Here is a 15,315-nt window from a genome sequence, read left to right on the forward strand (position 1 = left end):
TGCAAGTGAAAGCATATCATTTACTCTTTCATCCAGACAAATGACTTGTGGCAACATTTCATTTTCATAATCCATACAATGCAAGTGAGAGCATATCATTTACTTTTTTAATTGAGTTATGATTTCAGTATTGTGAGTAATGTTATGCCATGTATAAGTCGGAACTTAACATACAAACTTTCGACTCGTTATCATAAGAGCACAAATTTCTAATATATAAAATGTCAATTACAACATAAAGGGCCTAAAGCCTAAAAAAATACAACAAACAAAGCCTAAAGGCTAACCCTAGAGAGGCATCAATTGCACACCATAAAAACAAAGAGCTTCTCCAAACAAAGGAAAGCAAGTAGAGTTTTTCAAAAAGCAAAGGCCACAATAGAGACTTGAGGAATGGATGGCCAAATCATGGGTGAACCCATAGAGCACCAAGACAACTGCCTCTTACTGATGACCTAAGTCCAACGAAGAAAAGAAAAGGCGGGATCTTGAGTTATTATGCAAAAAGACTCAAGGAAGAAAAAAAAACAAAACGGTAATAAAAAAATGTGAGAAACCTTGGCTCGGAGGTCAGATAGCCACGCCTGAAACTACCCATAACCCCTCACCAACCCATAAATAGGAAGATAGTGCGTTTTAGCGCACTTGAACCCATATCATATTGCATTGACAACAATGTCCATGTCAGTCTAATTAAGACTCAATCGATAAGAAATATTTTTAATTTTTTTTTTTACTTTTAAATCTGTTTTTCGTAATTTTTTAATGATATTTGAATGATTTAATGGATAATATTATCTATTTGATTATTTCAGAAAAAAATACTTTTTTCTCAAATAGCAATGGTGACATAAATATTTAAATATCAATATTCATTTTATATATTAATGTGAATAATTAACTATATAAATAATTTAGATTAACTTATAACATTATAAAAAAATCATATTATATATAATTTTTAAAAGAAATTACAAACATAATATTAAATATAGTACAAATTACAAATAATACATGATTCATCAATTAAAATTAAAATTAACTCAAGGTGGTATCATCGTTTCAAAATAAATATAATATGTGGACTGATTTACTAAAGAAGGCCTGGGCTGCCTTATAGCCTTGTGGGTATAATGGACTCGTAGAAATTACACTCTTTCATATTCCTCAATCCTTATATAATACAATAAACATTTTCCTATATTTTAAGGTGAAAATTTTCGTTAAAATTTTAAGGTGAATTTATGTAAAAAAGTTTAAAATAAATTTTTATATTTTAAAATTATAATTACTTAATTTTATACATGTTATTTAATTCTTTAAAATTAATATAAAATAAAAAAATAAAAAATTTTGAATTAAGACATCACAGAATCAGAGAAATTATTTTTGGATTAGGGTCGAAGTCAGGTGCTAACATAATAAATAAGGTTCTGTGTAGGATGAGTTTAGGTATTTATAAGTAAAAATTGGGTTGGGGTCTTGGCTGACAAATTGAACCCGAAAATCCATCCCAATCAATTCGAATTCAAATCTAATCTAATTTGATTTGATTATAAAAAGTTATCAATCTGAACACAAAATTATCAAACTTTAAAACTATTCAAATTCATAATGACTTGATCAAGAAATCGACACTCAAATCTTAATGAAGAGATTAGAACAATTTGAACTCGTAATATATATATATATATATATATATATATATATCTCAATTGTGGGCAGAAGAGAACGAATTAAAAGCCTCACCTTATCCCAAAAGCGAAAGGAAACTGATACAAAAGCTTTCTTCACTTTCCTTTTTCTTCTCTCTTACAAGTTGAGAAGATATATATAACTCACTGTCAAAAAGATGTTTAGCTTTTAGTGAATTTCTCTTTATTGGCAATGGACTAATAACTTTATTCATGCATGTTTCCACACATAAATTCGTCTCTTGCTATTACATTTTCTTTACTTTCTAGCAATTTGTAAAAAGATGATGGGTTTTTTTTTTTTTTTTGTGAGTGTCACTCTCAAACATTTGGCATGATGTACTATTTGGTTAATTGCACCCAATATCCTCAAATTATGACTTAGATTTTAAATTGATCTTTCCATAAACTTAGTCATCAAATTAGGCATTTGAATCTAACGTGGAGTATATTCAAACCATGTAGATCAAATTGTGAACATATATGTATCTAATGTATTATACTCCCTACCACGATACATGTGGCAGATTCACGAGCGGTTCAAGTTGAACCCCTTGTAAGACACCCCTTGCTTGGGCATACTTAAGACCCCTCACCCAACGACAAATAGGTTCATCTGTCACTTGTTGTTCTAAGGAAAATAATGCTAGAGCAAGACAACCTATGACAAAAGCGAGACCACGCAACACGTACCATAACGACAACCAACCTGCAACAGTAATGGTCATTTGGGACTTGACCTCTGATTTGCCCACACAACCATATGGCCCACCATGTGGTATTATAAGGCAACAGACAACCCCCTATATAAACTCAAGTGCACGAGAGAACGAGGATCTTCTTCTTAAAAAGTCACCTTTCACCCCCTTCCTTCTTCCTTTCCCATTGTCAGCTCTTAGTCCTATACAAGTGAACCAGACCTCATCTCCTCCTCCTTGTCTTTGCTGGTACTAAGTATCAACATAATGCATGCACAATTTAAGTACGACATGTTAAATTTAAAAACCTACCTCAAATTATGAACATATAGATTTTCATGTAGTAAGTATATACTTGTTTACAATTTGATTCACATGTTTTAAATAAACTCTATGTCATATTCGAACTAGCATGATTAATACAATCAATACTTGAGGGCTTAATTAGAAGGCTTTGAAGTTCGAGAGTCAATTTAAAATCTGAGTGATAGCTTAGGGATGTGTGGTGAAAAATAACCCTTTATTATTTAGTTGACACCAACAAATGATTGTAGGGCAAGGAAAGCAAAAGAAGATTGAAAATTTTTGGAACAATAAGAGGGATCGACCACCGGGAGAAAGTAATAACTGGTAGTAGATGGAACCAAAACTGTCAGTAACTATATAATATCTTTTCCAATAACAAAATGTTAGCCCATTCATGAAAATGACTCAAGCTATAAATAAAACAAGCTTTTCATTCATCTATTTTATGAAAATCGAGAAGTTAATCCCTTAATTTATAAGATTATGATCATTGTACTTCAGAAATTTTTTTTTTAATATTTTGGTAAACACAAGAACTTAAACAACTATTTTTTTTATATAAATTGTTGATATGCTGCATTTTACTAATTCATTGCATATAAATAGTGAGTTACTGGGTTTTACTGATTCCGAAATTTTAGTGACAATGTTTAGCATTGTTCAAAAACTTCTCAATTTTTTTAAAATATAAAATCCAGATTCAGAATTAGAGATATAGATAAACTTCCTTTTGGGTACATTTTACAAAATTAAGATGACGAAAACGCTAATTTTTAAAAATACTAACAAGAGATTTAAGCACTACTCTCTTATACTGTTTGCAGACAAATTCGATGATAAAGAAAGAGGAGAAAAAGGACCCATCATTTTGAAGACACCCAAGTTGTCCATTAAGGGTGTATTTTTGTGTGGAACCAAAGCTCTCCACTTAGCTGTATGGTTCAAAGAAAAAGAAGGAAAAAATGGTACAAATTGGTCCCCATGAGGACACATATTTTTTGAGATTGAAATGACAGAAGAGAAGGATGGGAGAAGTGTGTATGTGTGTGTTAGGGTTTGGGTCCTATCGTTTTAATCGCTTTTTTGGACATGAATGCTTACTTTTATTATTCTTCTTTATAAATCAAAGTAAATGCGTTTTTCTCACGCTCACTAATTATATATATAAAAAAAGAGACATAAAAACGATGGAAGAGATATATAGTGGCAAAAGCATCTATAAAAGGGGAAAAAAGTCCCCAACTTTCCTTGCACACAAGTACCAATCAACCCCATCTCCGCTCATATTTTCATAATTAGATTAGTGGTTGAATCGATTAGATCATCAGTTTATTAGTTTGATCGGTTTGAACGATTCAATTTTATTAATCCATATCAGCTCATGATTCAATCAGTCTAGTTCAATTTAGATAATTCATTTGTCTAAATTATGTATGTTGATCAACTTATGAGGTTTATCTTTGCAATTATATTATGTCATAACCTAAATTTTTTATAGAAAATTATGATTTTTTTAGATGATGATGTAGTATAATTTTAAAGTGTCATGTCATCACAGGGATTAAAATTGACAAAAACTGTCAAATTTTAAAATTAATGTAGACCAAAAAAGGCTCAAAGATTAAGTTGAAAAAATTTACAAGTTGATAGACTAAATATTATTTTTCCTTTTAAACTTTATAATTTAATTTGACATAGACCCTCATATTATTATTAAAGTCTAATTTTAGTTCAAATTATTAATACCATCAAATACCCTAGTTAGTTTATGTAAATTTCTTTTAAAAATTAAAAATCTGAAAATTCCTAACATTTAAAATAAATAAAATTATGATTATCAAAATATCTTATACATTTTTACTGTCATTTTAATTTTATAAGATCTTATAAATATATTTATTTACTTTTACAAAAATTAACATAATATAAAACATTTTGTAAAAATTCATATCAAATCAGGACAGATCAAAAAAATCATTTAGGGGTTAGGATTAAAATTAGGTGCTAATGTATTAAATAAGATTTAAGGCGGGATGAATTTGGATATTTATAAATGAAAGTAAAGTCAAGGATTGAACAAGCAAAAAAATTAACACATCCCATCTTGTCCCGCCTCGTGAATATTGTTGCCATTCATTTATCTTCACGAATTGATACTTTTTAAGAGTTTGCATACAAATTAACATCGATTTGATCTTTAAAAAGTTTTAACGTGAATCATTGAAACACCATACATTTTGAACTCTATCAATAGAGAGTTTTAGTTGAAGCAACTGTAGCATCTCTTTTCCACCCATGCAAAGAATGTTAGATAGAGAAATGACCTAAAAAAACATGGTGCTTAACTTGATAATAAAAGTGAAGAAGTGATAAATATGACTAATCTTTGAAAATAATTTTCGTTTGACAAGGATTTAAACTGTATGATACAATATATATATATATATTCAAAGGATGATTAGCAAGTAGGGTTTGATGTGGTGGACAAGTGATAACCCACCCAAGTGCTTTGGGCAACATGATTGAAGGTTTAGGAGAGCCAAAAGATGGATAATGTCTCGTGAGAGAGCATCTATGTTTTGTCCCCAAAATAAAAATAAAAAATCTCTCACTCCTAGGAAGCTTGCTGATAACAAAAGCCCTTCCCCACTAAGAATAAAATGGTCAAATAAGGATTTTAGTCCTTGTACTAAATCTAAAATTTGCAATTTTAATTCCTCTGCTTTAGTTTGACTTTATTTGGTTTTTCTATTTTTATAATATTATTAATAAGTCCAAATGGATGACCCTATTAACTATTGCTATTAAAGGGAAAATTTTATACAATGATCGACAATCGTTCCTTTTAGAATACGTGGATCAGTTTCAATCATTAGATACGTATTTTCTTTTGAGATTTAAAATTTAGTTTATAAGATTTATTATTTAGGATTTGAAATTTAAAATTTAGAGCTTAGAATTTTAAATTCCAACATTTAGGATATAAGATAAATTTATTTTTGTACTTAAATATTTAAATTATAAATATAATAATAATTTTTTGCCGCTGTTAAAGTAATTACGTGGGTTTGATGAAATTGATAACACTATTAACAATTATCAATTAACAATTAATATTGTTAGAGGATTTAATAGTAGCAATTAACAATATTATCAATTTGGATAGGGTGAAGACAGGATCAAAATTGAATTATAAATTATTGAGGGGTATGCAAAAGAAAATTTTATCATTATACTAATTTATATTTTTATAAGTTTTCAAGGGACCTTAAAAGCAATTTTACCATTTGGAGGGGTCACCTACCCCTTGCATTCACCCCTCAATTTGGACCTACTAATTACGTTATAAAAATGTACATATTAATTTCAAAAATGAAAAAAAAAGGAAAAGTAGAGAAATTAAATGTAAAATATCAACATAACAAAGGAACTAAAAGTAAAATTAGACCAAATAAAAAACAACCCAAAGTAGTCTTGTCTTTATACTTATAATGGTGAAGTGTTGTTTTTAAGTGCTTTGTGGTCAACAACAACTTCATCTGTCCTCGTCTAAAGGACAGGTTCTGCCATATTTTGAACACCCAATGTCGATAATGACGAATAATGTCTTTGAAATTGTATATCATCATCCCCCAACCGATCTGTGTACATTGTCATGTTTTTGAAATTATAATCGTATATGACGTGAAATATATATATACTCGAATCATGGAATTTTACAAAGGCTTTTCTTGGTTGTTCTAAGTACAACCTAATTCAACTTATCCAAAATGTCTTTTTATTGTCTCCAACAAGATAATCGAATCGTATGTAATCTTTGTAATAGTGTTATAATCGTATATGACGTGAAATGACCTAAAAAAACATTTAGGATATAAGATAAATTTATTTTTGTACTTAAATATTTAAATTATAAATATAATAATAATTTTTTGCCGCTGTTAAAGTAATTACGTGGGTTTGATGAAATTGATAACACTATTAACAATTATCAATTAACAATTAATATTGTTAGAGGATTTAATAGTAGCAATTAACAATATTATCAATTTGGATAGGGTGAAGACAGGATCAAAATTGAATTATAAATTATTGAGGGGTATGCAAAAGAAAATTTTATCATTATACTAATTTATATTTTTATAAGTTTTCAAGGGACCTTAAAAGCAATTTTACCATTTGGAGGGGTCACCTACCCCTTGCATTCACCCCTCAATTTGGACCTACTAATTACGTTATAAAAATGTACATATTAATTTCAAAAATGAAAAAAAAAGGAAAAGTAGAGAAATTAAATGTAAAATATCAACATAACAAAGGAACTAAAAGTAAAATTAGACCAAATAAAAAACAACCCAAAGTAGTCTTGTCTTTATACTTATAATGGTGAAGTGTTGTTTTTAAGTGCTTTGTGGTCAACAACAACTTCATCTGTCCTCGTCTAAAGGACAGGTTCTGCCATATTTTGAACACCCAATGTCGATAATGACGAATAATGTCTTTGAAATTGTATATCATCATCCCCCAACCGATCTGTGTACATTGTCATGTTTTTGAAATTATAATCGTATATGACGTGAAATATATATATACTCGAATCATGGAATTTTACAAAGGCTTTTCTTGGTTGTTCTAAGTACAACCTAATTCAACTTATCCAAAATGTCTTTTTATTGTCTCCAACAAGATAATCGAATCGTATGTATTCTTTGTAATTGCTTGGTTAGTGGAGATGAAAGGAATAGTGGAGAACAAGTTAAGGGTTTGAGAGTAAGAGTTGAAAGCATCAATGACATTAATGTCTCCCAAGGTTTTATTGTCATGTTGGTATGATTCTCTTGTTTTTTTAGGGTTAAATCACTTTTTAATTTGCAACTTGAACTTAGAAATTACTCACATTAGAACTTGAATTTTTTTAGTCCAAGTTAAAACTTCTGCTAAGTTTAGGGACTAATTTACACAAAAAAATATTCAAACTCAAATGCGGAAACAATTACTTAGTTCAAGTCTCAATATAGAAACAATTGCCAAATTCAAACATTAGCTTGGACAAAAAGAAAGTTCAGGCCTAATATAATAATCGTTGCCAAGTTAAGGTCTCGAATAATGATATAACCATTTTTCCGATCGCTCTTTCTTGGACATTTGGATGATTATAGTAAGTTTTTGTAATTTTTATTTCACGTGTTCTTTAATCATGTTTTTCATATTGTGATTGTGTAATTATCAATGTTCATGGGTCAAGCTAGAGGATAAATTCAATCTAGCTTGATTTGAAGTCGGATTAAATCAAACGGGACTAAGGTGAAAATTATCTTATCCAAACATAAATTAAATGAGTAGTCTAATCTATTGATAAGTCTATTCACAATAATTTTAAAAGCTAACATGATGTAAATGTATCTTCAAATCCAAGAATTTGCTATTTTTACTTTGGACTTCACTTATGGTGCCTTTAGATGCACAATTGAGACCGATGAAGTACATTTAGCTCATTTTTCTCTTCAATGTAGTGAAAAAAAATGTTAGGATAAAAAATGTTACGTTTTACTTGGATGTTTGCATTGAGTTGGACTTAATTTTTCTCACTGATGAATTATACTTCCGTTAAGAAAATAATAGCCATCTTTCGTTCTCACCTCATCATTACAATACTCAATTTCACTGTCATTATTGTTTTTCACTAAAAATAATTTTACCGTCCATCTAAAAGAAATCCTAAATTAGACATGTATTTTTATTTATTTAGCTCAATAAAAAATTATATAATTACAAATTTAAAAAAATTGTCTATAGATCCTTTAATAAATTGCAAATCTCATGCAAGGAATTTCCTTCCATCTATTATCTTAAAGTGCGATTTTTTTGCACTTTTATTTTCAAGAATTTTATTTTTCTACTTTTTCAGCTTTCAAAATTCAAATTCAATTGTTAACACTATTAATTTTTTTTGTTTAATTTGTTAGTGTGATATTTTGAAATAAAAAGATTCACTTGGTAGCAATGTAATTAAAAAATTGATGTTATAATAAACTTGAATTTAATATATAATTTTAACAATATTAACAACTGAACTTAAATTTTGAAATCTAAATAATAAAATAATTAAATTTCAAATTTACGAAATATACCAATGTATTAAATACATGAACAACTACCAAAAACAATGTACAAAAAAACATAACTACTCTTATCAAATGTTGTAACAAAAGTACACACATTTTATTTTGACTTTTGCATTGTATTAAAATTGATTTTATATGAAACAATGATGTATTATGCTCCATATCCTCCTCATCAAACCCATCATTGTTAGGTGAGGAATATGGTTTTATTGAGTCAACTTACATTGTTTGATTTGGAAATATTGTTGGGTCAACTTATTTTTTTATTAACAATAATATATTAATGTAATAAAGAACGAAGGACATGATAGAAACATCCACTAACCCTATTTGTGGGATTGTTGTATGGCCAATGTGACAAATTGAAAGGGGCACCCTATAATAATTTGGTAGGTGACTACATTTTTATAAAAATTTAAACAAAACCTGAACTTTCAAAAAAAAACTCGACATGGTATGTACTCAATCTTAAAATTTTTATCTGATTAATCTAAATCTAAACTCATTCCAATTCAATTTAATTACAGAAGTGAACAATTCGAACTTGTTTAACCCCAATTTGAATTGACTTGAAGCCAAATTATCTTTAACTAAAATTAACTCAAACTTAAAATAACTTGAACTCGAAGTAACCTGAGTCCGAAATAATTCAAACATAAGGTGATCAAAATTTAAAATTATCTAAACCAATAATGACTCGACTTGAAAAACTCAAATATCTTACATAAAATAACTAAAACTTAAATGATTTGAACTTGGAACAACTTAAACTTACAATGATTGAAATTGACACAAATTGGAAAGGCCAAAACTTTTAAAACTTAATGGAAAAAGTAAAGGAGAAAAGGACCCATTTGAGTTAATTAAAAATGCATGGGTGGATTCGATACATATGTCATAAAGGTTGAACATGTGATTTCTGTGTTTAAAACAAAAACTAGTCATAGTTAACGTAAGCGACACTCCACGCAAACTCAATAATAATAATTAAATTTTACTTAAAAACTTCTTTTAAAAAATAATAAATATTATTATAGTGAAATTTTTATCTCTCTATATATTAGTTGATTGTTGATTGTAGTTGGTTTGATCAATTGATTATATTAGCTAAAAGCTAATATGTATAAAATAAATAGGCTTAACTGAAAATTTCTCGCAACAATGTTAATTTTTGTAGACTCATGATAGAGTTTTATTGTAGTTTTATTGGAGGTGAAAATGAAAATGAGAGAAGAGATGTTATTAATATCTTGGCACCCCTATTAAGTTTGAGTGTATATAACAAAAGGAGTAGTTTTTTAGCAAGCATAGTCAAATATGTCATTTCATATATCTCATTCTCAATCAGCTGTAAAAAAAGTTACCCATCCTGACCTTTTTTTTATTTTAGAGGTTTTAGCTCAGCAAATTCTTATAAATTTCCATCCACCAAACACTACAATTAGAGAGTTTGACACTACAAATTAGAGAGTTTGTATCCAAATTAGCTAAAAAAAGTCTAAAACTTTGTTTACCAAACATCCCAAATGTATTTTCTTTCCTACCTCTTGGGTTCGATATAATCTAGTAATAATAATACGATTATTAAAAAGCATAATCAAATTAAAATTAATTATACCGTTTAATATATTCATATTTAATACATATTTTAATTAGTACAAAATATAATTTTATTAAACATATTAAAATTCTAAATAATAAATATTTATATTAATATATTTTTATATTTAACACTCACATTCATGTAGCTTGTGTGGACCACTTCAGCATTAGACAACCTGAACCATAATATATGGCTCACAGCTAGCTAACATATTTAGTATTTTGATTGGGCCTAGCCATACAATTAGTATTTTATTTTACTTTTTCTATTATTTTTAAATTCCTAAGGTGAGCCCAAAAATAGCAAAAAAAGAACTTTATGATATAAAAAAAAAGGATTTTATTTTTTATTTTTTTATGGTCTACAAAAAAATAACTTATTTAAATATTAGTATATTTTAATTTCTCCTTTATCAAATCCACCTACCATCTTTCTAATATTTAAAAATATTAGTAATATAAAAAAATAAAATAAAATTAGGGGTTAATATAAAATTTAATAATTAATAGTAAATCTCTATCGATTATTGAGGTTGGTTGACTTTGCAATGATTTTTATAAGAGAGTGTTGGGGTTTCAATGAAACTGACGTTTACCTTTGTTTATTTATTATTCTTTTAAGGGAAAATAAATAGAAAAGGATTATAATCTATGATTATATATTTGTGGCGGTCCATAATACTCTGCATTTTTATCATGAATTTAATATTATTTTACATGCATAGATTGCATAATATTACAAGAATTTTCATTCAATTTAATGGACAATCTTCTATTTTTTTATAATAAGATTACAAATTGAATGAAACATGTCCCATGTGATTAGGAGCAAATTTTAGTTAATCTTAGGTGTCTTTGTGTCTACTTGTCTTTTTATGGCCTCTTGTCTACAAATTTTATATTGATTTATTTATAAATTTTGAAGGGTTAAAATAAAAAGTTTAAAAACAAACCCCATTATGCTTGTCCTAAGGGCTGAGGGTTCGAAATAGCTTTTACGATTTAACTCTTTGAATTAATGTACACCTTATAAAAATAGTTGCATGAACCGAATTAACTCTTTGAAACAATATATAAGCCTTGTACATTGAATCCCTGAGTTTAAACCCGGACAACCCTTTTCCTACAACTAGTTAATAATAATGATAAAATAGCACTTTGTCCTCTAAAGCATTTTTTGGCCTCGCCCAACCTACATGGCAATATAGGCATTGTAAATTGGCAACTCCATTAGTGCACTAATCTCAAGACATCACGCTATCTTTAATTGGGTAAGGGGATATGGTTAAAAAATACCATGAAGATCCTTATATTAAGAGTCAAATTAAAATTTACCCCCTCTACTTAAAAAATGAACAAATTAGCCCTTATACATTAAATTAATACATTAAATTAAAGAACATATTAGTCATTTTCGTTAAAAATTTCATCCACTTGTACTATTAAAAACTAACAAAATCAACGTAATAACCAAAAAATGACACAACATGCTACTTGTACATCATGCTAACATACAAAACTAATTTTTAACAATAGAAATGGATGAATTTTTAACAAAAAAACCAGTTTACTCGTTTATTTAATGTATAAGAACTAATTTGCTCTTCTTCTTTTTTATAGAGAGAACAAAATACAATCCGACTCCTAGTGCAAAGGCCTCCACGGTACTTGTTAAACAAGGCAGTTTTTTAACATATAACTTCATAACTCAAAAACATTTAAAAAAACACTAAAATTCTAGTAAGTTGTATTTGCAATTTCAACATTCATTTTTGCTCGTCAAACATACAACAATTCATCACCATTCACCACCTTTAAACCAGAAGAAAATACAGCTTTTCTCACCGAAAAATCCGAAACAAAATGGAAAAAGAAGACACCATAAATACCATAACAGCAATATCAATGTGTCCATAAACAGCAGAGGAGAGACACTCACAAGCAAAGGCAAATCACATTGTATTGATCAAGTCATAAAAAAAAAGCATAGCATAGTTTAGTAAATGATATTCGAGTTAAATTCGCACTACGAGCTAGAGACGATATAAAGATTGTGAGTTGCTAAATTAAAAAAAAACGAACCTCCCCTGCTGGTTTCGATGCTGTTGTTCCTCAACACCTCCAAGCTGAAGCTGAGATAAGTTCCTTTTGTTGCCAACAAAGAACTAGTGAAGCATGGCATTTTTGGATATGAAAACCTCGAACCTGAGCCCTTTTCACGACGCATTCCGCTTGTGTTTCGGTGAAGTTACTGAACGTTAAAGGGGTGAAACCAGCTGAAGCAAACAGAGACTTCCATGGTGGCATTTTCTCGAGTGAATGCAAACGACCCAAAACTGTGGTTTCAATTTTAGGCACAATAAGGAACCTCTCGATCTTGTTTATGGCGTCGGAATTTACGTTAACGGCTGCATCAAGTGATTCCAACAGGCTTATATATGAATAAAATGCATTGATTATATGTTGTGGGAATGACAGATCATTCCTATCACACCCTCGGTCTAAAGACACCACAATTTTCGGTCTAAGCTGCTTCACAATCCGTAACAGATTAGGCAAAATAGAAGGTCGATACGAAGCAGACCAAACGGGAAAGTTCACAGCAAGCGCCTCGTTTTCATTCATTCGAAACATAGGCAATGAATAAGGGTTTTGATCTAAAGAATCAAAGTTAAGTACCTCAAGCTCGAAATTTACACCGATTCCATTAGCGAATTGTTCAAGATTTTCCCTTATAAGACTGAGTTCGATAGGATGGTATGTCGAAAGGGAAACAAAAGCTGTAATTCTCAATGAAGGAACAACTCCTTTACTCCTCATAGGAAGTTCCTGCATAAAAGAAGCCCATTGAGCACCAAAACCAATATCGAAATCCACAATGTGGATTCGGTCGGAATCCTCGAGTGCTTCAAGGAAAGCTTGGTTACTCGTAAAGTTAACAAACTGAACGAACGGCGAAACCTCGGAAAAGACCTTGTAAGCTCCCATTTTGAAGATAACATCAAAAGGTGTCGGATTTTTCGAGACTGGGGTATTGTTATACATGAAGAGTAGTAATTGTAATGCCTCCTTGAAGTAAAAACCAATCCGTTGAAATGTTTTGCCTACTGGAGACAAGTGATTGAGCCGCGCCAATATCCCTTGCGCGTGTGAGAAATTCCCAGTCTCTACCATCTCTGCTACTTTACAAAGCTGGTCCAACAATGTGGCTGCTTGTTGTTGTTGAGACACCATTAATGGCTTCTGTTCTTGAAACCCAACAAGCTGTTGTTTTTTGATAAACAACTCATGGTCTGAGAATGGTAGCTTTGGGATCTGACCATGATTGAGTCTCTTTGGTAATGGTTGTTGTTCTTGTGGAAATGGTAAGAAAAAGTTGGGATTTGGGGGATTTAGAATCTGGGGTTTCATTTCCTGGTTTTCAAGTTGTTGATAAAGGCCAATACTTTCAGGTGGTGAAGTAAAGATTGGATTTTGAGGAAAATAACCCAAATTACCAGGATCCATCGGGTCAAGCCCGGGAATAAAATCAGGACCAGTTTGAAGAAGTTGTTTAACGCCATGTTCATCAACATCACCGGCGATCCAACGGAGGAGTGAGTTTTGGTCTTGACTCGGTGAAACAGTTGACTCAAATAACATAGCTTCCCAATCTTCTATACCAAGATTGTTACATCTTTGAACACCAACAGGTCCTGTTGTAACAAGGTCTAGTTCACTTTGGATCGGTTGAAACTCAAGTTGGGTGCTTTCAGGTGGTACAATGGTGGTAGTAGTGAAATTAACGCCGCTACCGCCACCCCCGGATCCGCCGTTGAAAGAAGAAGAAAGAGTTGATGCTGATGTAGGTGGACTTTGGCTTCTCATATGAAGAACAGAAGTTGGTTCTTGGTCGTTGAAACTATTATCTTCTTGCTGTTTTGCCCACTTGTCTTGATAAATCGAAGCAAACCCAGCAAGTTCCACCCCAACTTTAGGTTGGAACTGAAAGTGCATTTGTTAAAAAAAAAATCACAACAAAAAAAAAACTGTTTTTTTTCCTACAAGAGAGAAAACTCCATGAAAATCAATCTCTAAGCTTTAAAAGAAAAACACCCATTTGTCAAAATAGCTCCTTTTGTTGTTCTTCTTCACTTTAACCCTTCTTTTTCTCCAAAGCTCCATTTTTTTTTTTGCTTCTATTTCACAAGCTCAAAGCAAAGACTCCATTTTTGAAGTTCCATTGGCTTATAAATTTTGCAGCTACAGCAAGTACCTCCTCTGCCATGGATGCGTGCATCATAAAAAAGGCAAATAAAGTGCTCTCTGCCTCTTCTTCATCTTTCTCTCTCTAAAGACTAGTCCCTATCTTTCTCTCTCTTCTCTTTGAATATAAATTTTTAGTTTTGGGCAATTCTTTTTTCATACACCATTGTTTTCCCTCTCTCTTTCTTTCTATATCTTAAGGGTTACTGTCAATGGCTACTGTGGGTAAATACTGTATTGTCTTTCCCATTATTTTAGAATATATTATTATTATGTCCTTAAAAGTATCATTAAATGAGTTAATTCCACCAAAACCCTCAAAATATGATATTTATTTTAAATTGGTCCCTAAACTTTAAATCATTCTAATTTAAAATCTTATATGACAAACGAAAATTTTAATTGAATATTTTAAGAATAAATGTTTTAAAATTCTTTGATTTGAAGTTTGCAAAGGTTTTATAACCTTTACCGTTCACTCTTTTATTTTTTGTTTTTATTTTTAAAAATTATACGACCACATCTTATTTCCTTAAAATTTTTATTTTAAATTTAATTAGATAAAACTTGAAGGGTCAACGATTAAATTAATAATTTTAATAATGAAAGGATCTTTTAATATAATATTGAGGATATAATTAAAAA

General features: G+C 29.9%; 1 protein-coding gene across 1 annotated transcript; it reads right to left on the reverse strand.

Annotated features, from left to right (window-relative positions):
* Window positions 1-12,291: 12,291 nt before the first annotated feature.
* LOC121223557 (scarecrow-like protein 6) lies at window positions 12,292-14,888 on the reverse strand. The gene has a single exon (XM_041105283.1). The coding sequence runs from the start codon at window positions 14,419-14,421 to the stop codon at window positions 12,538-12,540; it is 1,884 nt and encodes a 627-aa protein (XP_040961217.1). The 5' UTR covers window positions 14,422-14,888; the 3' UTR covers window positions 12,292-12,537.
* Window positions 14,889-15,315: the final 427 nt, after the last annotated feature.

The sequence above is a fragment of the Gossypium hirsutum genome, chromosome A03, assembly GCF_007990345.1.
Source record: "Gossypium hirsutum isolate 1008001.06 chromosome A03, Gossypium_hirsutum_v2.1, whole genome shotgun sequence".
NCBI classification, from domain to species: domain Eukaryota; kingdom Viridiplantae; phylum Streptophyta; class Magnoliopsida; order Malvales; family Malvaceae; genus Gossypium; species Gossypium hirsutum.

Excerpts from the sequence above, each read along its gene's own strand:
- LOC121223557 (XM_041105283.1), bottom strand. The coding sequence starts at position 14,421 with ATGCACTTTCAGTTCCAACCTAAAGTTGGGGTGGAACTTGCTGGGTTT.